General features: G+C 33.1%; 4 protein-coding genes and 1 pseudogene across 4 annotated transcripts; 3 read left to right on the top strand and 2 right to left on the bottom strand.

Moving 5' to 3' along the window:
- Positions 1–333: 333 nt before the first annotated feature.
- LOC112101643 lies at positions 334–1376 on the top strand (annotated as a pseudogene).
- A 1794-nt stretch (positions 1377–3170) lies between these two features.
- On the top strand, positions 3171–3835 carry LOC18054464 (uncharacterized protein At1g05835). The gene is made up of 2 exons (XM_006450308.2): positions 3171–3261; positions 3521–3835. The coding sequence occupies exons 1-2, from the start codon at positions 3204–3206 to the stop codon at positions 3832–3834; spliced, it is 372 nt and encodes a 123-aa protein (XP_006450371.1). The 5' UTR covers positions 3171–3203; the 3' UTR covers position 3835.
- A 3316-nt stretch (positions 3836–7151) lies between these two features.
- LOC18054463 lies at positions 7152–8010 on the top strand. The gene is made up of 2 exons (XM_006450307.2): positions 7152–7244; positions 7667–8010. The coding sequence occupies exons 1-2, from the start codon at positions 7184–7186 to the stop codon at positions 7996–7998; spliced, it is 393 nt and encodes a 130-aa protein (XP_006450370.1). The 5' UTR covers positions 7152–7183; the 3' UTR covers positions 7999–8010.
- Positions 8011–11231: 3221 nt separating this feature from the next.
- Positions 11232–13483, bottom strand: LOC18054462 (flotillin-like protein 3). Its single transcript, XM_006450306.2, has 2 exons — positions 12557–13483; positions 11232–11845 (listed from the first exon to the last, which is right to left on the bottom strand). The coding sequence occupies exons 1-2, from the start codon at positions 13481–13483 to the stop codon at positions 11273–11275; spliced, it is 1500 nt and encodes a 499-aa protein (XP_006450369.1). The 3' UTR covers positions 11232–11272.
- Positions 13484–16153: 2670 nt separating this feature from the next.
- On the bottom strand, positions 16154–18093 carry LOC18054461 (flotillin-like protein 4). Its single transcript, XM_006450305.2, has 2 exons — positions 17044–18093; positions 16154–16753 (listed from the first exon to the last, which is right to left on the bottom strand). Exons 1-2 carry the CDS (start codon positions 17971–17973, stop codon positions 16163–16165), a joined length of 1521 nt encoding a protein of 506 aa, XP_006450368.1. The 5' UTR covers positions 17974–18093; the 3' UTR covers positions 16154–16162.
- Between the last annotated feature and the right edge of the window lie 5567 nt (positions 18094–23660).

Genomic DNA, 23660 nt, shown 5'->3' with positions numbered 1-23660 from the left:
GTTAAGCTCGAATTGTGAAGCATGCAATATTTTGAAACTCAATGTCATAAAATAAAGGAAGTGGGGCCAAAAGTGGGTAAGAATAATAAGCAAAGTCTTCACTTGAACCAATGGTAAAGAAATACAAATGAAAGATAAAACCTTTAATAAACCAATTGTGCGATCAGTTATTAGGCCAGATGCTCACATGGATATCTTGTATGCTCTATGCATGTTTATCTTGTCCCCGATTCACTCCTCGTTGGTTTATTTTATTTATTTATTAGTTGCTCTTGTTTGCTTGGTGAATCAAATTCAGTCTCCACCACTGGGCACTATAATTATGATTATCAAATGCAAAGCCCGCCGAGACCTGGAAGTGGAGGTGAGGCCGGACTGTGCTAATGTGGGTTGACCCAAAAATAAAAAATTATATATATATATATATATATATATATCTATACTGACCTTCTCATGGGGTATACGTTGATAATTGAGCTGAAACCACTGGACCAATAAATTGACCCAAATATGAAAGGTTATTCAAATCCCACTTTTCATCTCCCTAACCCCGTCTCCCAAAAAAGTATCAATTTCATGGGTTCGCCTATGCTGCCATTGTCGTACCTTATCACAGACTTTGTCTTTTGTGAATTAACTAATGTAAACTTTCATTGAACCTCTTGCATTCTATTTTATTTATAATTTATCAAAAAATATTATAATACTTTATACTTACCTACATTATCAAAATTTAATTTATCATCTTACACTTTTTTTATTTATTATTTTGTATAAGTATTAAAAGAGTTTTTATTTTAAACCACACTACATTAATAATTATAACACATTAATATTAATGAAAAGACAAAAATATCCTTATATTAGCATTAAAATTTTTTGTAGAAATTAACTCATCTCCCATCACTGATCATTAACAAAGTTAACTCATCATCAACAGAGCTAATCAGGTAGAGTTGGCGAGTGACGATGGCTACATGAGGGAGGCTTAAGAACATTTTTTGCCACAATAGTGACCACAGGGCTGACCGAGGCGAGGGCTAAGATATTTGGGCATGTACTTAACCTCACTGGCCAGAGATCACCCCACAAGATTTTGCGGAAGAAGCTAATCGATGACAAGGTTGCTGGATAGTACCCATATGACATCAAGAAAGATGATCCTCTCGTCATGGCCCGCCAAGAACAAGAGCGCTTATCCAAGCTTGAAATGTTGAAACGTCGTGGAAAGGGACCTCCCAAGAAAGGCCAAGGGAAGCGTGCAGACAAGCGCAGCAAGTAGATATTCTACCTCTGAATTACCTGGGAATTGGATCATTAGTGATTTGAAAGAAGATATGCAACTGGTTTTGGTACCTTTGTTTTAGCTTGTGGAATATAAAATATATTCCGTTTTTTGTGAGATTTTCCATTTTGTGCCCAGTTACTGATACTTAGTAGAGTTTCCATCTTGAATGGAAATTGAAGTATTTGTTGGTTTTTTTTTTTTAAAAAAAAACTCATCATCAACAAAAATTTCAACAATACGAGTGGGGATTCCAGTCTAGTTTATTACAAAATCGATCTATTCATAACTTATAATTAAAAAAAAACACTAAAAGAAAATAACCCAAATACCCACACACGCGACATCCAAACGAAATCAATCCAAAATCAAATTCAAAAGAAACCATCATGGCTTCATCTCTCCAGTTTGCTCTCGACCCAAATACTCACAGTGTGAAGCTGCCTGCTATCGCTTGTCACCACGCTGCTCCACGTCGGCAAGATAGTACAGTCGCACCACAACTGACAGCCAGGACCCATGTCAGCCTTATCTTTCCTCTCTCGAAATAGCATCACATCAGCTGCACCACAACCGCACCATGACAAAAAGAGGAAATCAGAGATCCATCGAAGCCACAATATGAAGCTGCAGCGCATAATCGCTCTGGATAAGGAAAGTCTGAGCTCGCCTTGCCATCGCCATTTCGCTTTCTCTAGCTCTCACTTCGGCTTCTCAGATCAAATTGAGGATTTTGTTTTGATGCCTATAATTTCCACCACGAGAACCATCACACAAACAATCAATGACCTACAACTAATTATCCTCAAATCGATCAGCAACCTTGATCAATATTGAAGCCATCATTAAACCCATCATAGAGAGAAAGTGAGAGAGCATAAGAAGAAACTGAAAAAAAAAAATATTGAAGACAAAATTTGAGGATAATTTTGTATTTTCAGTACTTATGAATAAATTATAAATAAAATAGAGTGTAAGGGGTTCAATGAAATTTTACATTAACTAATTCACAAAAGACAAAGGCTGTGGTAAGGTACAACAGTGGAAACATAGGGGAGCCCTAATTTCATATTGTATTAATTACTTAGAAGTCCTTACAACCATCCAATTGATTAAAATATCACCATTTTTTTTTTGGGTTTATTCAAGCATAAGGACCAAGGCAATGTCCAACGCATCCATGGAACAAAGACAGAGAGAAGGTGAGGTTTACCGTTCCATCTTTTTTTTTTTTTTGGGATAAAAAAAGAAAAAAAAAATCTACTGTGATACCCCTCTTTAATGCTAATTTGTCTCCATATCATGTTTGGCAATTGAGAATTTATTACAATTTTCATATTTAGTAGCAAATCTGCTCTGGTAGCCCTCTTAAATGTCAACCCAGGCATTATTTCTGTTATTATTGAAAGAAGAAAGATGATTATTTGACCCCAAAAAAAAAAAAAGGAAATTCCACGTTACATACACTGTAATTGCTATCTTAAATTGTCATTATATTCATCTCCAAAACTAAAAGGAAAATAAAAAAATTGTTATTTTATACGAATTTTTTTTTAATTTGTTTTTTATAAATGAAAACAAATATAAATTTTAAATCATAAATCATAAATGGGAATTATTTTCAAGAAATCCGAAACATTAACAATATCACGCCACCGTCCATATCCTCATTAATGGTAAATGTATATACATTTAATATCTATCATATAGAGTTACCGTTCATGAAAAGATTGTGCATGGCTCATAATTCTTTTTCTGTTAATTAATCTTTGAGCCATTAAATCGAATCCGAAGGTGATTTCATTTACCAAGTTGTTACATCATCGACATGGATATTTATAGATAAACAACAGACCTTTTTAATCACTCTCAGCAATTTACAGAACAAGATATATAGCCGTGCTTTGATCTGTCTCCAATGGCAGCCATACTCAAATTTCTTGCTGCAATTATGCTCTTCACCATCATCACCAAAGGTAAAAAGCATCACTTGAGAATCTTGTCTATGCGTATATTTGCTTGTAATTTTTCATCGCCAATCGCAATCTTTTATTTATTTATTTATTTTATTTTTTCACTTAATTTTTCTAACTCTAATTAAAAACTTATGTTCAACTTATTCTCTATAGCTCTCTCTCTATCTTCTAGGGTTTTGATATCTAAAATTTTTCATTTGCATTATATATGTTTTGAGCTTGCACCGTCGGGACTAAATTTCTGACTACGTCCGTGCAGGCAATTGCCAGTGCACACTAGATGATATTAAAGTAAGCCAGTCCCAAACTGGAAAGACAGTGCCGAACAAGCAGGAATGGCGTCTGACTCTGAACAATACGTGCATTTGCACACAATTGGGGCTGAAATTATCCTGCAAGGGTTTCCAGACTGTGGAACCAATTGATCCTTCGATCATCGCGATATCCGGCGATGAATGCACCGTCGTCAACAATGGAAATCCTTTCTATGGATTCACAACACTCAGCTTCAATTATGCTTGGGATACTTCGTTCCCGTTCAAGCCAATTTCTTCCCAAATCTCATGTTCTTGAAGGGCTCTACAATAAGTGCTTTTTTAGTGAAAGCATGTCTGTAATTATGTAGGGTTTTGTTAGAATATAATAAGAGTGTCTCCTTCTTAATATTGACTGATTTTCTTTTTCTTTTATCTTTTTTTCTATTTCAATTGGTTGTTGAGAATAAAAAAGGGCGCAAGAGATACAGCAACTATTGAATTAATAACGTACGTATTAGCCTGCGGTACAATTTATGTCAGAGCTATTGAATTGATAATTTGTCACGCTACAGCACAATTTTTGCGATATTACATTTCATTCTCACCAAATTTCTAGTCACATTTTTTCAAAAATTTTCATAACTTGTCTCTAAGTGTTTTGTAATTTGCATTAAAACACATCACAAATTCCCAACCACAAAAACCTAACAATCAATTTGCTTTCGAAATTACAGCTCATCACGATTTTATTTAGGGATGGCAATGGGTAAGGTGGGGGTACCCCACTGAAAATTTTCGTCTCCATTCCCGCACCTCATTCCCCTAGGGATGAGAAATCCCTATATGAAAAATGATTTCCTCATTCCCACCTCAGTCTCTATTTACCTATTTTATAGTAGGTATAGATATATAACTTTAGTAAATTAAAAATTAGAGACTTAAAATAAACTTATCATCATATTATAAAGTATTTAAATTATTTTTAAAAAATCTAAAAGTTTAAAAAGAAAAAAAAAACAGAATAATGTTTTAGAGTCGAAAAAGAATTATATTGTAAGGTTTTTCTTTTAGTTATTTGTTTATATTACATAAAATAAAAAGAAAATTTATTAATTCACATTATATTTGATAAAACCAAAATTATTAAATAAGAATTAAAAAAAATATTTATATATAATGGGGATTAGGGTGAGGGTGAGGTGAGGTGGAGTGGGGTGGGGAGTACAAAACTAAACCCCACCCCGTTAAGAATCTAGAGATTATTTTTTCCCATTCCCCACTCCATTTCCTAAAAATTATTCAAAATTTTCTCCATTTGAGAAGGGGTTCCATGGGACACCAAACCCGTGGAGGATTTTGCCATGCCAAACCTCTGTCGCAATTTAATTAAGTACCTAGATTAATTGTCCCTAGCTATATTAGATCAGTTTTGTATTTTTTATTTTTTGGAAGTTTATGAGGTAAATTTAACTGTTGAAAAATAATTTTTGACCATGTTGAGTATCATCTCATTAAAAGCAAGACATTTAATTTCACACTATTTATATTGCTGCTACCAATTATATCATTAAACCTCCTGCATGCAAGATACACGTACGTAGTATATAACTATATATGATTTAACAAATTTGTTCACTATTTAATTAATTAACAGTATTTTTTTAATTAATTGTTGTGGCATGCAGGTAATGTAAATTAAAGATATAATTTAAATGACTAATTAAAATAACGGTGACAAGTAGTACTTATGCGGAGTTTATTGAAGATACGATCGACGTTGGGAATTCTATTAAGGTTACCAGTGAAATCTTTACTAACGTTTAAATGTACATGCAAATCTTGGCATGCATCAAAGAACGATCCAAAGTTCATCTCCAATTAAACTCGTGGAAAATGTTTTTGCGTGATGAAGTAGATTATGAGATAGAGACCCAAGATATGGATATCTAATAAATTGGTTTCGTTTGTACGTACCTTGATGAAACACCCTGGATGGAGCTCGTCATTGGTTATTGACTTCACCAGGAGATAATAAACCCATAGTGGTCCTTTCATCTGATGTAGGTGATGAGCTACGAGTGGCTCTTGGATTAGTCTTAGATAAAATGGAGTGTTGTTTTGAAATATGGAACCCGAATTATAAACACAAAAATTGGACCAAGCAATTAAGTGTGCGACCTTTCTGTGTAAACCGCTTGGATTTTGGAAGAATGGTGGGTTTCTTTGTAAAGACTCTCGCGCACCAGGCAGACGATGCTGTAAGACCCTAGTACCGATCAATTGAAGGATCTTGGTTTCATTAGTTCTTTAATTACAGGTTAACATGTTGTTTGATAGGAAATGATCGTGATTTTTGATTAAAACCTTTTACGAAGTTCATTGGTGAAGGTTCTGCATATACGGCTTATTTTTAGTGTTGGTTCTGAAACTATAGATTGAAAATTGTACAAGTTTGTTCCATACATTGCTACTTTATTTCAGTATTTGTAAGTAAATTAATTTTGATGAATTATGTAAGTAAATTAATTTTGATGGTTTTAATTATTCCATTTACAAATTTATAGGAGAGAGAAAAGAGAAAATCTTAAATAAAAGAAGAAGAAAGAGAATTAACATTAAAGAGAGGAGGGAGAAAGATATTAATGAAATTAATAACCCGTGTTATTTAATCTTGACCCTTCATTTCAATCTAATTCAATGGTTGAAAAATTATACACATACACATTGCAAGTATCAGTATATTAATAAGAAAAGAAAACATATAATAGATACATTTTTCATCTTTCATGTTTTGTTAAGATACACATTATCAAGGTCATTTTACTAATAAAGTAATTTATTTATAACTTAAGTGTTTAACAAATGAATATAAGAATTCATAATATTTATAACAGCATATATGTCAAAATATTATATTTTAGATGTTTTAATTAAAAAAAAATGTCATTCATACACATTTAAACCTATTTAGATTTCAAGTCCAAAAAAAAAAAAACACTATTAATTTTTTTATTTATTTTATCAACTCATGCACCCATTGAAGCTCAAACCCAAGACCTAAGTTTTAAGAAGACTACTACTTACCATTGGAGCAAGTTCTTAGCTTCAGCTAAGTTAATAATATTGTCTTGTAAGATTGATTATTTTGTGATTTTGTCAATTTCGATCTTTTTATTATTATTATTTTTGCCTGTAACTCAATCCTCTCGCATGAGCGCGGTTCAAATCCAATGCATTTTGTTTTTAACTTTGGCAAGTGGCAACGGCTTTTTTAATGCATTTTTTTTTATCATATATACATATATAGTTATATTTTAATTCATAAGTTTTTTATTTTGGTTAATTCTTAATACAATCTCATAAATAGCAGCTAATTAATTTCTTTCCATCATTATTGCACATATTATTGCATCATTACTGCACATATTATTTGCCTTCCATAATAAAACAATCTCATAAATAGCAGCTAACTAATTTCTTTCCATCATTATTGCACATATTATTGCATCATTATTGCACATATTATTTTCCTTCCATAATAAAACATACTTACCCAGCAAATTTCAGCAACCAAACTATAAGTGACCAAATTTCTCAGCTTTTTTTGCGACACATAAACATTGGTAATATCATTAGGCTTTCACATATTTCGCTTGCAAATTGCAATGGCAGTACTCGTTCAAAACATCCTTTATGCAACTTTGTTTCTTGCTCTCATTAGCGAAAGTAAGTAATTTAAAACCTTACTTTTCCTTCTGAAGCCTCGTTTGATTTTGAAATTAGACAACTATAACTCAAAAACTACGTATACTGTAAACACTAATTGCTGTGACTTGAAAACTATGTTAATTTGATTCACCAATTGTATAATAAAAAATCTGTAATATCTCTACTATTTTTACTATTTATAGTTACATTTTTTTTTAGGACTGAACTATGTAGCGGTTAATTTTATTGATATTTTACATAAAATTACAGTTTGGTCCATTAGATTTCCAATTTTTTTAAATTTTATTAATTGTCTTATAATTAACTATGGTTTGTTATTTCTCTGTAAAGATTAAACACCTCTGTTGAACCAAAATCCTGGTTCTGATGATGCCCTAATTACATATTCCTAATTTTATTTATCTTATTTTTTCTGGCAGCGATGAGCCAGCCAGAGCAAGGGCCCTGTCCTCCAGAGACATTAGACATAAGTCAAAAGGAAACAGGAAATATAGTACAAGGAAAGAAAGAGTTCGCGGTGGAAGTGTTCAATTGGTGCAAGTGTGCACAAAGGAATGTGACGTTGGATTGCGATGGATTTCAGACGGTTGAAAAGCCGGATCCCGTTCAAATGTCGATATCCGGCTTCCAATGTATATTGCTACAAGGCAGAGACATTATACCCTTTTCGAGAGTTCATTTTAAATACGCTTTTGATGATGAGTTTCCATTCTATGTTTTTTCCTCTGCACCGATATGCCCTCCTAATTAGGAAGACTCTGTATTGACGATATGTATTGTTTTTTAGCATGCAATTAATAAACTTTTCTATTCTCCTTCGCTGGTAAGGCAAATAAGTTATCCAGATGTTGCGGACCGCCCAAGTTACTAGCTCAATTGCCCACAATTTCGGTATTTATATTATGCATGTGACAAAGAATCTAACGGATCATGACAACGTATTCATACACTAGGAATACCCAAGAATCCAAACATATGTTATTAAGAGTGGTGGGAGATCATTAGGAAATCTTCTAATGTTATTAATTTCGTAATTAAGCCTAAGCACAATCTTAATAAGTAAATTCTACTTTTGTCAGAGCATAATAAGAAGTTATGAATGTATTTTTGTGTTGATTTGGTAGCACATTAATTCCTAAAGTAAATTGATTGATAAAGGGCATACTAAGAAAGAAAAAATTTGGGGGGCTATACATGTTGTATACGATAGTTTTTAGAAGAACTCAGAAGTACAGTAAAATGGGGATAGATTATGTATTATTTATTAAAAGAATAAGGATTCAGTGCTCAACAGTCATAATAACCCAACATAAATAACAAGATTATTGTGTTACTTCTATTTAATTCAACTTATTTTATATTAAATTTTTACGATGTTTATTTTAAAATTAACTTTAATAAAATAAAATGTCTAATAGATTGTATAAATTAAAAAAAATTATTGAAATTATTTCAAAAGGTATATATTATTACTTTTCTAATTTAATAAATTATAAAATGTTAAATAACTATAAGACGTACTAGTGTCTATCAATTTACTAGTATATCTTTGTAAAATTTTTCATTTTACTATATTTTCGTTTACCACTATTAATTGACCATTAGTTAACTAGTAAAATACCAATATGCCATTACTTTGAAGAATAATTAATTTTTAATTACAAAAACTAAGAAAATAAAATAAAAAATCAAATCCAGTTGAAGAATGCGTCTATTCGCTGCCAAAACTTCTTATGCTTATGGTTAAATATCTTCTTCTATGCTAAACTGCTAATCTTGCTCTCATCAATATATCAAATTGAAACCACCATTAAAGCTTCAAGATAGTAAATTGAAACTACCATCAAAGCTTGAAGATCAATATGCTTTCTATCAATCTTAATATCTATTTCGTCATAATCCTTCAAACTCATAATAATAAAACCATTATTCCACAGCCCAAACAAATTGATCAATTGAGAAGAAAATCTCAAAGAAATATTATGCAAAATCCTCATCCAAATTGATAAGATATTCCTAGAGATAAGTTATATATATAAAAACAAAAAAAAAAATTCCACATCGACAATTGCCATTAAAATTCCTCTAGTTCTTCTTTCAGATGAGACCGATCAATGGCAATGCATGGCTTGTACCCATCCAAAAGTGCCAATAATTTTTCAAAGACTGCGGATCACTGTCTGAGTGAAAAAAAGAAGAAGAGGAAGAAAAAGGTGATGATGCTAGATATTTGGGATTCACAATTTTTTCTTCCTTTCTCTTAACCAATAACAATTATACTATAATTTTAAATTACATACAATTTTATCTTGGTTTTGAATATAAAGGCACTTTTACCCCTTTAATGTTAGCATGACATCAGACACCAGTGTTGGACTAACAGTGTCAACAAAAATATTATAAAATGAAAAGTTTTCCAAAGATATTTAGTAAAATGATGGATACTCTTGTAACCGTTTGATATTTTACCATTCTTAAATTAGTCAAATGATAATAACCCATTTATAAAATATTATTGTTAAAGGGTATTATAATAAAAAAGAATCTTAGTGTTTTTTATTGAAAACTTAAAAGTATTCTGACCATTTCCTTAAATTTTGAGGGTGTACTTATCCTTTTCCCATTTAACAAATTAACAATTTTGAGTTGGAAACGGAAACTGGTAGTGAAAATGAGATTCATTGGTTTTTTATTTGGTGAAATCTTACAAAATCTAAACGATCAATCTAATTCATAGCTGATTTTGCCTATCATTTCTGTCCATAATTGTACTAGTATTCATTGCCTTCTAGTAGTTGAAATGCTCGATCCCAATTTTTTTTGTTATTTTGGTATCTTTAAATTAAAAAAATACACAATTTATTGTCTTTTTAGCTTCTTCCCACAAATAATTGTCCAATAACAATTTGAAGATCAATACTTACAGGTTCTTAATATTATTTTCTTAATTAGCCTGACCCCAAGCAGAGGCAGTGCTGATCACAAGATTTAGTAAAACAAGAATCTAATATATGAAAATACGGAGAATTTACCTTGGCTACATTGACCTTACAAACTCGGCCCTAACATTTTGATCAATGTAAATTGTCAATAGTTTGTGAAGCTAAATTAACCGTTTTCACATCTTCGATTTCATCAGCACATTGTTTCGTGAAAGAGTAAATCTCTTCTTTGTGTTTGTTAAATATATTTGAGCACTTGCAATTGAATCAACAGTTAAGAGTAATGATCCTTTCTTTGTGTTAGTAATAAAACATCCATGAGAATTTACAGTTGTGTTATTTGACCAAGCAATTACCAAAAGGCATAAGATATTTGACTATCATGCATGATATTTGGCATTGGCAGCAAAGCTAATATTATTATTCCAAACAATATTGAAAGAATCAAATTAACTAGAAGCAGCTTACCTTTTTATCTGAATTAGATTTGAGCATCAAACAATGGCTGCTATATTTGCAGCATATAGAACAAGGAACAAAATAAAGTAGACACTACCCCAAATGGATGCATCTGCCAACTAGCCAAAAGGTTTAATTGGAATAAAGTTAACCTAGCATACATTCAAAGTTCCAATAACAGCATACATTCAAAGTTCCAATCTTGGATCAATTATAAGAGAAAATGTTACTTTATCTAATATATTGCCGAATAAAATTTGAAACAATATTTATGTACTTTTTGACATTAAGGTGTTATAACTTTTAAACTACAGTTGTTGTGAGAAAAAATCATAACTATAAAATAAAAATTAACAATGCGTCGTAAACTTTTAAATAATAATTTTGACAAAAATAATAAAAATACTATAAATTTTCCATCATACAAGTAAATGATCAAATTAACTTGGCTTCAAAAGAGAAATAGTTAGTATTTACCAAATATTTTAGTGTTGAAAGATAAAACAACCCAACCTTAATACCAAAACAAAACCTTTAAAAGAGTTCAAACTTAACATTTTTTACAGAGGATAGGAAAGCGCAATTGAAATAATGTAAATAAGAATGCTCATATGCATGCATGTCTTAGTTCTTGTTGTAGGGGTTGCTGGATTCAAGAGCTAAAGTGCCCGGGATCTGAGGTGGTGTCATTCCAGTTTGAGCTAAAGTGCCCATGAAAGGGGGTGGTGTCATTCCAGTTTGATCGTAGATTGTCTGAAACAAAGGTGGCAACGCGCGATAAATGCCGGAAACCTCTCTCATGGCGGAGCTACTTGCATCCCCACCAGCCTCACCACCGCTTTCATTATTAGTCCAAATGCTGAGTTTTGGTTGCAATCCACGGACGGCTTCAGCATTAATCCTGGCCATTTCTTGATAAACGCCTCTATCGATCATTAAGAAGTCTTTCACGGCTCTATAATCGCCTCCCAGTGATGTTGATATGGACTTGAGATACTCTCCTTGGGCTTTTCCAAGTGCCACGAGTCCCTCAGCTTCTTTTAGCTTTGTGTACAATTGCCCATCCGCTGCTTGCTTGCGCGCATAAAATGCTGCCTCCGCTGTTGCTTTCTGCGCTTCTGCCTCTTTTTCCTTTTGATAGAGAATCGCCTCGGCCTCTTTTTGTTTCTTGTATAGCTCCCAATTTGCCTCTTGCACCTTTTTTTTTTTTTTTCAAAAAAAAGAATATTATAATTCTGGTAAATAAAACATTTTAGATGGGTACAATAATTAATTGTTTTTTCTAGTTCGGTACAACAAAAAGTTATTCCTTATTGTTGCACGTTTTTGTAGCAATTAAAGGATCTCCTTTTTAACGAAAAGACTTTTGAGAGTAAGTGTATTTCTCTCCATCATATGAGGGAATTCAAATCTTTTCACGTGAGACCTCATCATTTAATTAGTAGTTTCAGTAACCGGATGAGTTGAGTTCAAACTGTTAACAAACTCTCCTTGATAAAAAAGAAATTCTAAAATATATCAGAGGTATTATGTCAGTCATACAACAGGCAAATGATGTTATGACATATGTGCATTTAGTTTGAAAAACCATCATATAAGTTATAATTATATTAAATTCAACTATACATGGCATACATGCATCAATTGGTTGTAATACATCAGATGTATTATAGAATTTTTCCATATAAAGGCCTTTCTAAACATTCAATATAAAGAAATCTAATGAAAACCAATTGAATTAATTTAAACTTAATGTAATTAACAACTACATCAAAAATCTAAAATATATATACATTCAAAATAATAATCAAATTCTTGGTTCCAATAAAACTTAAAACGAATTATCAAATATATCATGCGTGCGTGCATGTAAAATTAAAAAAGAAAATTGATAATTATTATTAGTACCTTGGCTTCATATTCAACATTGGCCTTGCTCACAAACTCAGCCCTAAGTTTCTCCATCCTAGTGGCAGCATTCATCTTCTCGACCTCTCTTTGCAACTCAGCATCTCTCAACGCCACCGCCTTCGTCGACTCAACCTCTGCCACTTTTGCTTCCCTAGCCCACCCGGCCTTCTTCTTTGCCAACTCAGCGTTGGCCTCCGCCACCTCAGCCTCCCTTTGGTTCTCAAAAACCTTGACTTCAGTCTTGACCCTCATCTCCTCCTTCTGGCCATCCCCTTGCCTCTGAACTTTAATGATCTTGGTCTCCGCGTCAATCTTGGCAGCGTTCTGCAGCGTCTGCCCTTCCCTCAGCTTGGCTCCAACCTCTCCCTTCATCTTCGCCTCCGCCACGTCGACCTTGGCTTGATTGGCGGCCTCCATCTGAGTCTTTTGTCCCAAGTAAGAAAAATACTCGTGCCCCGGCACATCAACGAGTTGTTTGATGTTAGCATTGTATATCAGAAGACCGAACTGGTTGAGCTCTAACTGAACCTTCTCAAACACTTCTTGTTTAAACTCTTTGGTCCCTTTGAACACTTCCTCCATCGTCATGGAAGCGGCAAGGACTCGGGTCTCCCCTTCGATTATACCCTTCACGATTTCTCTGACGTGTATGGAGTTCTGGTCCTTTGGGGCGATGAGTTTAGCGTATTTGAGAAGACTGTCACGATCATCCTCGCGAGGGCCGATGGTGAAGACCGCGGGGAGTTTGAACTCGAGCTTCTCGGCACTCATGGCTTGAACTTCAAAGTCATAATTAACTGGGGTTATGTCGAAAACGGTGCAGTATTGCCCCGGGAAAACCCATGATTTTTTGGCTAATTTAACGTCGTTGATGCCGGCTCCGGTGATCGCTAGGTACTGCGATGCACTTGCTACTCTAAACATGATGCAGTTTTTTGGTTTTGGACTTTCAAAATGAAAGAAAAAATGAATACCGTTGAGAGATTGAGAATTTGAGAGAGATCTTAAAGATGAAATATATAATATCAAAGTCAAGGTAAGATAACACATAAAAAAATACAAACTATTGTAATATAATGTATTATATCCCGTAGTGTATTCAAATCTGTATTTTTTATTTTTTAATTCATCTTTACTTTAATAATATGGTTAAGGACTTCTGATAGAAACTTACTATATATATAAATATAAACAAGATTATTCGACTTTGAAGACCAGAAATAAAAAAGAGAGAGTGACATGATGCAGTTTCGAGGTAGGAAATTAAAACAATTATTCAATTTTAAAATGCTATATGCCTTACGGAAAAAAAAAAAAAAAAGGCTATATGGATACGGTTTGACTTTTGGAAATTTCCCCTAACCTATTATTCTTTTTTCTTGACAAATTCAGTTGCGTTGTGAAGAAGAACGGGTATTTATTTCTTTGTTAATTACATATATCACAGAATATGTTTTTATCCCGTTGACTTGTATATCTTAGTGTGTTAAAACTTAAAATGGACAAACCGCGTGATCATTATTATTTATAAAACGAAGACTCTTTCTTTTTCTATTTTTATTTTATTGCTTACCACACATAGGTGGTCATCGCATTTAGTTGCTGCTAATCGAATGGAAATGTTGGTGTAGAAAAAGATAAGAGAAATAAAGAAGAAAGGGAATAGAGAGAGTGGGTGGGTAGAGAGAGAAGGTAAATTTCTCTTATCTTTCTCTACACCTAACACTACTCTAATCGAATTTGACCGTAAGCAAATTCATATACATTACATGACATGTTCTACCTTAATTCATTAATAGCGTGTCACGTTAACAATACAAGTATTGTGATATTATTTTTCACCCGCACCAAATTTCTGTGTCACATTTTTCAAAATTTTCATTATTCGTCTCAACTCTCAAGTACTTTGTAATTTGCTGAAAACTCATCACAAGTTTCGAACCACAAAGAGTCAAAACAATCATTTTTTTGTGGGTTAACCTTTGACATTAAGGAGAGAGTAGGGTATTATGAAAAATTATAAAAGGGGTAAGTGACTCTCTTTGAGGGGCCAAAATGGCAATCTGGAACGGAGAATTTAATAAATTCAAATAATAAAAACTTCGAATGAGTACAAAAAGATTTGATAGTTTCTTTCTAATTGTCAATTCGCTTGCGAAATTATAGCTCATCCAAGAGTTTATATCCGTTCTTATGTCTTGCCATTTTTCCTCTGCCATCATCTCTTTTTCAAGACAAAACCTACCTCCATCGCAATTTACATAGATTGCTCCTAACTAGATGAGTTTTTCTTTTGTACCGAGTTCTTTTTTTTAAAAAAAAAAAAAAGCTCATATGGAGAATTTAACTGTTGCAAAATAATTCAGGTTGAGGATCACAGACAAGACGTGTCACACTACATATATGCAAAAAATTTTGGCAACTTTGTCATTAATTCAAACTTTAAGGGTATTCATTAAAAATTTAATTTTTATTTAGTCTGGTGTGGGTTAAGGTGTGGAGCATCGTACCTTTTACTCGCATTTGTGGCATCTAATTAAGTATTTTTTAGGAAGAGAATGTCAGATCTGGAGTTGGCTCTGTATTCTCCACGACGATGGAATCATCATCAATCTTGAGAATATCAACTCTGGTCAAGGATTCAAGGTTGCAAATTTGAATTTGAATATTGACTCTTACTAGTTGACTTTGTTCTCCAAGCTATCTGATCTAGAATGTTGGATACTTGGATTTGGTGGTACACCGTAACAGTAGCTACTCCTGCCGTTGCCGATAGTGGTGGCAGTGGTGATTGTTACTGCCGTTGCAGCTCCAATATTTTGAAGTGCCAGTTTTTGTTTCCAAGCAAATTAATTAGACAATGACGATTTCCTTTAAGTAGACTTAATTATACGAGTTCATACTTTTTTCGATTATTTTCAAAATAGAGATTAGCTAAAAAAGTCACATATCCGATTTTAAAATTGAATAAGAGCTCATAAAAATAATAATAAAGGTAATTCCGTAAATAAATAATAATTATTGAGAAATGATGGCTGCAGAGATAAAATTGAGGGGTGAAATATCACTATTTCATCATACTAGTCTAAGATAAATAATAAATTATTATGTTACGTCAATACGCAAATAATTAATTTGTGGGGTCAATAATGTCTTATTGCTGTTCTAATTTATATGAATTGGTTCCTAAACTATCGTTAACATTAATTTGACTATATATCATGTATGATAATTGGCAGTAAAAATAATTATATTATTCTCAACAGTGTTGAAAGAATCAAATAACTAGAAGCCGTCAAGCAGCCTCTTTATCTTAATATATTGGATTTGATGAGCATCAAATAATGGCTATAGTTGCAGCATATAGAACAAGGAACAAAATTTATATAGTTGGGGGCGCTACCCCGAAATGGATATGCAACCAGCTGAAGTATTTAATTGGAATAAAGTTAACCTAGCATACGTTCAAAGTTCAAATCTTAGAATATTATAAAAGAAATTGGAAAAAAAAAATATTACTATGAGTCCAAACTTCAACATTTTTCACTAAGGGAAAAAAAAATTGTAAATAAAAATATTTATATAAATGCATGTGTCTCTTGGTTAGCTGTTGTTGTTGGGGACGACGTTGGTGCATGGAAGAGCCAAACTGCCCAAGATCTGAGGCGGTGTCACTGCAGTTTGAGTTTGAGGTAACATGCCCATGTAAGGAGGTGGCGTCATTCCAGTCTGATCATAAATTGTCTGAAACAACGGGGGCAATGCACGATAAATCCCCGCAACCTCCCGCACGGCGGAGCTACTTGCATCGCCGCCGCCAGCCCCACCGCCGCTTTCATTAGTGGTATTCCAAATGTTGAGTTTCGGTTGCAATCCACGGACAGCTTCCGCATTAATCCTACCCATTTCTTGATACACCCCTCTATCGATCATTAAGAAGTCTTTGACGGCTCTATTATCGCCTCCCAATGCTGTTGATATGGACTTGAGATACTCTCCTTGGGCTTTCCCAAGTGCCTCTTGTCCCTCAGCTTCCTTTTGCTTTGCGTACAAATCCCCGTCCGCTGCTAGCTTACGCGCATAAAATTCTGCCTCCGCTGTTGCTTTCTTCGCTTCTGCCTCTTTTATTTTCAAATTCAGAATTGCTTCCGCCTCTTTTTGTTTCTGGTACAGCTCCCAGTTTGCCTCTTGCACCTTTTTTGTTCCAAATTAAAGAAAATGGAAACATAATAAGATTATAAGCTGGTTAAATAAAACATTAATTAGATGCATGGGTAGAATCATTTCTTTTTTTCTTTTTTCTTTATCATATATTGCACGCTTGGATAAATTGTTTACTACTCGTGTAAGTCAAGTTCCAATCTTTACCGTATAGAGATATAAACTGTCTAGTAATTTCTTAATTCCTCTAATAAATTATGTTATATCGAAAAATAACATAATTAAAAAAAAAAGTAAAGAAAATTGAGAATTAGTATTAGTACCTTGGATTCATATTCAACATTGGCCTTGCTCACAAACTCAGCCCTAAGTTTCTCCATCCTAGTAGCAGCATTCATCTTCTCGACCTCTCTTTGCAACTCAGCATCTCTCAACGCCACCGCCTTCGCCGACTCAACCTCCGCCACTTTGGCCTCCTTAGCCCACCCGGCCTTCTTTTTTGCCAAATCAGCGTTGGCCTCCGCCACCTCAGCCTCTCTTTGGTTCTCAAAAACTTTGACTTCAGTCTTGACCCTCATCTCCTCCTTCTGGCCCTGTCCTTCCCTCTGAATTTTAACGACCTTGGTCTCCGCGTCAATCTTGGCAGCGTTCTGCAGCGTCTGCCCTTCCCTCAGCTTGGCTCCAACCTCTCCCTTCATCCTCGCCTCCGCCACGTCGACCTTGGCTTGATTGGCGGCCTCCATCTGAGTCTTTTGCCCCAAGTAAGAAAAATACTCGTGCCCCGGCACATCAACGAGTTGTTTGATGTTAGCATTGTATATCACAAGACCAAACTGGTTGAGCTCTAACTGAACCTTCCCAAACACTTCTTGTTTAAACTGTTTGGTCCCTTTGAACACTTCCTCCATCGTCATGGAAGCGGCAAGGACTCGGGTCTCCCCTTCGATGATACCCTTTACGATTTCTCTGACGTGTACGGAGTTCCGGTCCTTAGGGGCGATGAGTTTAGCGTATCTGAGGAGGCTGTCACTGTCGTCCTCGCGAGGGCCTATGGTGAAGACGGCGGGGAGTTTGAACTCGAGCTTCTCGGCGCTCATGGCTTGAACTTCAAAGTCATAGTTAACTGGGGTTATGTCGAAAACGGTGCACTGTTGGAACGGCCAGATAAATGCTTTCTTGGCTAATTTAACGTCATCGATGCCGCTTCCGGTGATCGCCAGGAACTGTGATGCACCGGCAACTTTATAGTACATTGTGCTAGCTGTTTTTGGTTTTTGATATGCACTAAGAAACAAGGAAAATTGAATGGAGAATTTGAGAGTGATTTTAAGGAAGAATTGACAATATTGCCAAAGGCTGTGAAATATAATTAGGGTAACGTATGATCCCTATATATATATATAAATATAGGGATCACAATTAGAGTGAGAAAAGGAGAAATACTCTATCTAATTAAGATTTAGATCCTTTCCTAAGATTTTCCGGAAATATAACAAAAATAAACCACCAGATTTTTGTGAATACATACAAAGCCTATATTTACGTGTTTAACAAGTTAATCGGCGAAAAAAATATTTGGGTTATAGGGTCGTCACTCGTCATGACTCCTTAGTTGAGATATATTAGTTTGATCACGCTTCATGTCCCTCACACGTATGCTATTTAGCAATTATATTAAGGGTAAAAGCTCGTTTCATCCCTATATTTTAATATTAATGTCTATTTAATTTCTGTATTTTAAAAAATGCTTCAAAACATCTATATCTTTAAACTATTGACATCTTTTGACTTATTTTTACAATATTACCCTCTTATAATAATGTTTCTTTTTATAAAATTAATAAAAAGAAAAAAATTAAATTATCAATTTAACCCCAAAAATAAAATTAAAAAAAAAGAATAAATATTAATTTTTGTCAAAGCTTACATGTGTCCAAAAAAATTTTATTGTAAAAATAATTAAATTACCTATTTTTTGGACATTAGTAATAAAAAAAATTAATATATTAATTTCTCAACAGTGTGTTACAAAAAAGTAACATATATTAATTTTGTTTTCATTTTATTTTTTGAGATTAAATTGATAATTACTTTTTTTCTTTTTACTAATGTCCAAAAAAATATTGTAAGAGGGTAATATTGTAAAAATAAAGCCAAAAGCAACAAAAAGTAAGAGAAAATGTGCTAATAATTTAATGTCGGAGATGTTTTAAGGTATTTTTAAAAATATAAGGACTAAACAGGTACTAACCTCAAAATATATGGACCAAGGGCCAGTTTGGTAATGCTGTAGCTTTTAAAATAATTGTTGTTAGCTGTGCTGTAGAAATAATCAGCTGTGAAGATAATCAGTTAAGTGTTTGGTAAATTTTATTTTCAAAAGTACTGTGAATTTTGAAAGCAGTTATGGGTTTTTGGTAAATCTTATTGTTAAACTGCTGTAAAAAAATAAATGACTAAAATGTATATAATGTAGGATAAAATTTACTTATACATATAAAAATGTACACGTACAATATCTCGTTGAATCAAACAATTTTTTTTTTTATAAAAATGTGGAATTGGCATATTAACTTCTTGCCAAGCAGCATAAACGTAACATTTTCTATAGCTTTGTGCCCTGTATCTTTAGTTACACAAACTATTCTTATGGAAAAAATGAAGCGTCTTGATAGTTGAAGGAAACCATGTGAAAGATAAAATTTTCGTCTTTTTCATTATGCAACGAACTTTAAAAACTAACCAGTCACCCGAAATTATATGTAAACAAACGCAAGTAAGACAAACAACAAATATTATAATAATAATAATTGCATAGCCATAGAATCGTTTATAATAAAAAATCCAAATAAGACAAACAATGAATATTATAATAAAAATTACATAGGCATAGAATTATTTATATATAAACAAACCCAAATAAGACAAACAACAAATATTATAATAAAAATTACATTGAATATGCATGAAAAGGGTGATGAATCACTTACTATTATTGAATATGATGATGGAACATGTACTGGATCTTGCTTTGTTGCACTAGATAAGTTTTGATAGAACACAAAATATGAAGAAATAGGGTAAACGAAAGGTGTGCGTTAATTACAATAAAAAATTATTAAAATATTGATTTTGTTTCTAATTTAAATAAGGATAAATTTGGGTTTAAGTAATAATTGTAAGGATATTTATGGAATTATATTAAATGATAAAATTGAATTCTCAAAATCAGAATTTAAAAGTTACTCCTTCCCTGCTTTTCAAAATTAGCTGTAGGAGGAGCTGATTCTGGCAAAAGTGATTTTGATTTTTTTTTACCAAACACCAAAATTAGCTTTTAAATTTTTAAAATCATTTTTAACCCTCCCAAAAGCAATCTCAAACGGGGCCTAAATGAGATTTTACCCCTTAGATTAATTAGCAAAGATCAACTAAGAATTGCAAATACTCCAAAACTATTTAGTAAAGTATAATTAGAAGTAAACTTATATGTTCCCAAAATTAAAGAATTTGATGAGGAGAAAAACATCATATAAGGGGAAAGTGATATGATTGAATATTAATTCATGAGCAAGGAATTAATTTTAAATTATTATTCCAGATTTAGTGCTATTTGAGAGTTCTGAATGGGAAATTTGCCGTAGCCTGTTTCTTTCATTTTCTTAACAAATTCGGCATATTCCTTCCATAAGTGTTTGGAAACGCATAGTTATTAACTTGTTATGATACAGTATGCTTTTTTATTCGCATTGACTTGCTATTTCTTAGTTATGTTAAAATGTGCGGTGACAACATGTAATTTTTATTATTAATAATATTTGAGTCATTTTATGATGCTGTTATAAAGATGAGCATCAATAGTGGCACAAACAAGTGCCGTTGAATCAATTAGAAGTTATTTAGGATAATATTTTGATTTCAATTATTTAAAATTTAATTTACTAGTTATAAGATATGTTAGCTAAACATGTTTTTTTAAAGATTAAATAATAAAGAAAAAACAATTATATTGAATAAACTTCTATATTTGTATTTTCCAAAAAAATGATGTATTTTAATATTGCAACAATCAATTCAAAACAATCTTACCAAATGAGTAATTTAAACCAAAAATAAATAAATAAACAATGAATAAAGCTAAGAGTTCAAAATTATATTGTTCCAATTATTAACGACAAAAGGATCTCTATTAACATGTGTTGTTGAAGATTTTATAATTCATATTTATTATTTAAGCATTTGAATTAATATGTATAATTGAATCTTTAATTTTCAATTTTGTCGGTAATTTACAAAATATTTATCAAATAATAAAAATAATATTATATCCATAAACCTGGATATTATCTATTGATTATTAAATCATTAATTATTTATCTACTAAATTAAAAAAATGAGAATCTAGAGATCCTTATCATTATCATTAGGGAAAAAGTTTTTTACATCCCTATAGTCTGATATAATAGCTCATTTCATCCTTATTTTTTAAATAATAGCTCGTTTCATTCTTATTTTTTATACAATAGCCCAAAATACCCTTCCATGAATTTAAAATTAGTTTACTCTATAATTTATTGAGGACAAAATAGGATTTTTAGTTAAATAAATGCAAAGTTTTTTAAAATACAAATCTCAAGAATAATTGAATAACATATGACTTTTTGCATAAATTTAAAATTTAAGGATAACTTAATGAAACAAAATAATACTAAAGAATATGCAACATGTGTGTATGTGGGTGTGTTCATTAATTTTTTTTTTTAATGAAGTCAACTAAATAATAATAATAATAATAATTCTTTTCAATAAGGAATCATTATCTATAGTAAGGTCAAGAATGGGCTAAAAGATTAAAAAAAATACAATCCAATACAGTGTATTTTATTCTGTAATATTTTTAAATATATGTTGTTATGTATTTATGACTTTTTTTTTAAATAAATGAAGGAGTCTGTAATTACTTTTGATAGAATAACAGTACTGATTGATTATTTATTTATTTATTTCGACCATATTAAAGTTGAGGATAAGCTAAATATTAAAAAAAATTACTCTAGTGCCTATGAAATTTATATTTTTTGGTCCTAAATATATATTTTACATATTATTTAATGTTATTATGTTTATTTATTAAGTTATCCTTAAAGTTAAATGTATTTGAGAGCTTATTTTAAAATAATTTATCATTATTTAGAAATCCTATTTTACCCTCAATGAAGTATGCAACATAATAACAGTAAATTAATAAAAGAATGTTTGGGCTATTGCTTAAAAAATAGAGATGAAATGATTTATTATTTAAACTGTAAGGATGAAATGGCTATTGCATCAAACCTTAAGGGTGAAAAGGACATTTTCCCTTATCATTAATTATTTATCTACTAAATTAAAGCAACGATAATTAATAACTTCATTATCATTACTGTTACAGCATCATAAAAAAAATGTCGATTACAATTGTAAACATGCGTTTTTAATATGGTTATACTCAAGTTGATTTGTGCAGTGCAGTCGTGCCACGGGCAACATTTTGGGATTTTGTCTAATATGCCTATTCTATTATCCTTGTTGAACGGTGTGTCCATTGTCCAGTACATTAATGATGTTTTTCACTTTTCAGTTAATTCAATTTTTTTTTAAAAGTTATCCTTATTAAGAATTAAAAGTAACTATTTCTTCACCTTTACCTCTCTTTTCTCTCAAATAATGTCCTCATCTGTCACCGATATCTTCCGCTCTCTTTTCTCTCAATTATTATCTCCATCCGTCACTTATTAGCATCACCACCACACATCTTTATCACCATCAATCCACTACCATCTAACACTTGATGGATAGACGAAGACTTGCACTATTATTGATGGATAGGTTTTGAATTTATTGTTGATGCGAGATTCTGGTTCTCTTCGTTCTACGACCAGGGTCTCTGCTCGATCAACTTCACCACGACCAGGATCTCTCCTCGTAAAGCTTCTTCTCCAGAGGTTCCTGTGCACACAGACATGTCAGAGTACGCCGGTTGTTTTCCCGGCGCAAACCCTCCGACGCTCAAGTCAGATATGAAGGTTCGGGGAACGCTTGCCACAAATCTTATGGCTGTTAGGTTGTTTTCTCTCTTTTAGAATCAAAATTTCTAACCATTTTACCTTCGTTGGCTACCTTTTTATAGGCTTCCTCTGAATCCCAGTTTTCCGCAGTCTACGTCTGTTATCCTCCCACCTCTCGAACGTGGATTCCCCACTTCCGTAATCGTGGGTGGTTGCGTGGCCTTCGTGCCTAGATTCTCGGGCTGGAGAGCATGCCTCGCCAACTGTCGTTGACCGGGTCTCCTCGAATCAACCCTTCACAAGAATACAGCAGGAATGACTTTATGCTTCTTACAGGAAATTGGCCTCGCGGATGACGTGCTCGTGGATGAACAGGATATTCCTGCCCCTGTTTCCCTGCTACCTGGCTCTTACAGGACACACCTGCTCGCAGACTTCTGCCACCAAACATCTGCCCATCACGTCTGGTCTCGTCGGAGTATTTCCCTCAAACACCGGTCCCCCAGTTTCTGGTGTTGGGTAATGTAATGGACCAGCAGTAGAAACTTAGCGGTTCTTGGTCGCGTAGGACTGGAAAAGGCCTCGAGGAGGAGCTGACCAAGGTCAAGGAGGATCTTCAAAGGCAGAAGGCTATGTATGAGGCTCAGCTCGAATCTCTCCATGATTCCCACTGGGTTCGGGTCGAGAACTTAGAGAAAGAGGCTGCCAACCAGTACGACCAGGGACTTCGGCATTCCTATCGTTGCATCATGGCCGTCCTCGGGAAGTAACACCCTGATCTAAAGATGGATGACCTTGCAGCTGGTGTTGCTCAACATATGGACGAGGAGGCGGCCAAGGAAGACGCTGAAGGGGTAGAGCCGATCGTGATTGAGGAGGAAAATCTTTTTTTT

The sequence above is a fragment of the Citrus clementina genome, unplaced genomic scaffold (assembly GCF_000493195.1).
Source record: "Citrus clementina cultivar Clemenules unplaced genomic scaffold, Citrus_clementina_v1.0 scaffold_1, whole genome shotgun sequence".
Classification (NCBI taxonomy): Eukaryota; Viridiplantae; Streptophyta; class Magnoliopsida; order Sapindales; family Rutaceae; genus Citrus; species Citrus x clementina.
This window is presented reverse-complemented; position numbering and strand designations above follow the sequence as displayed.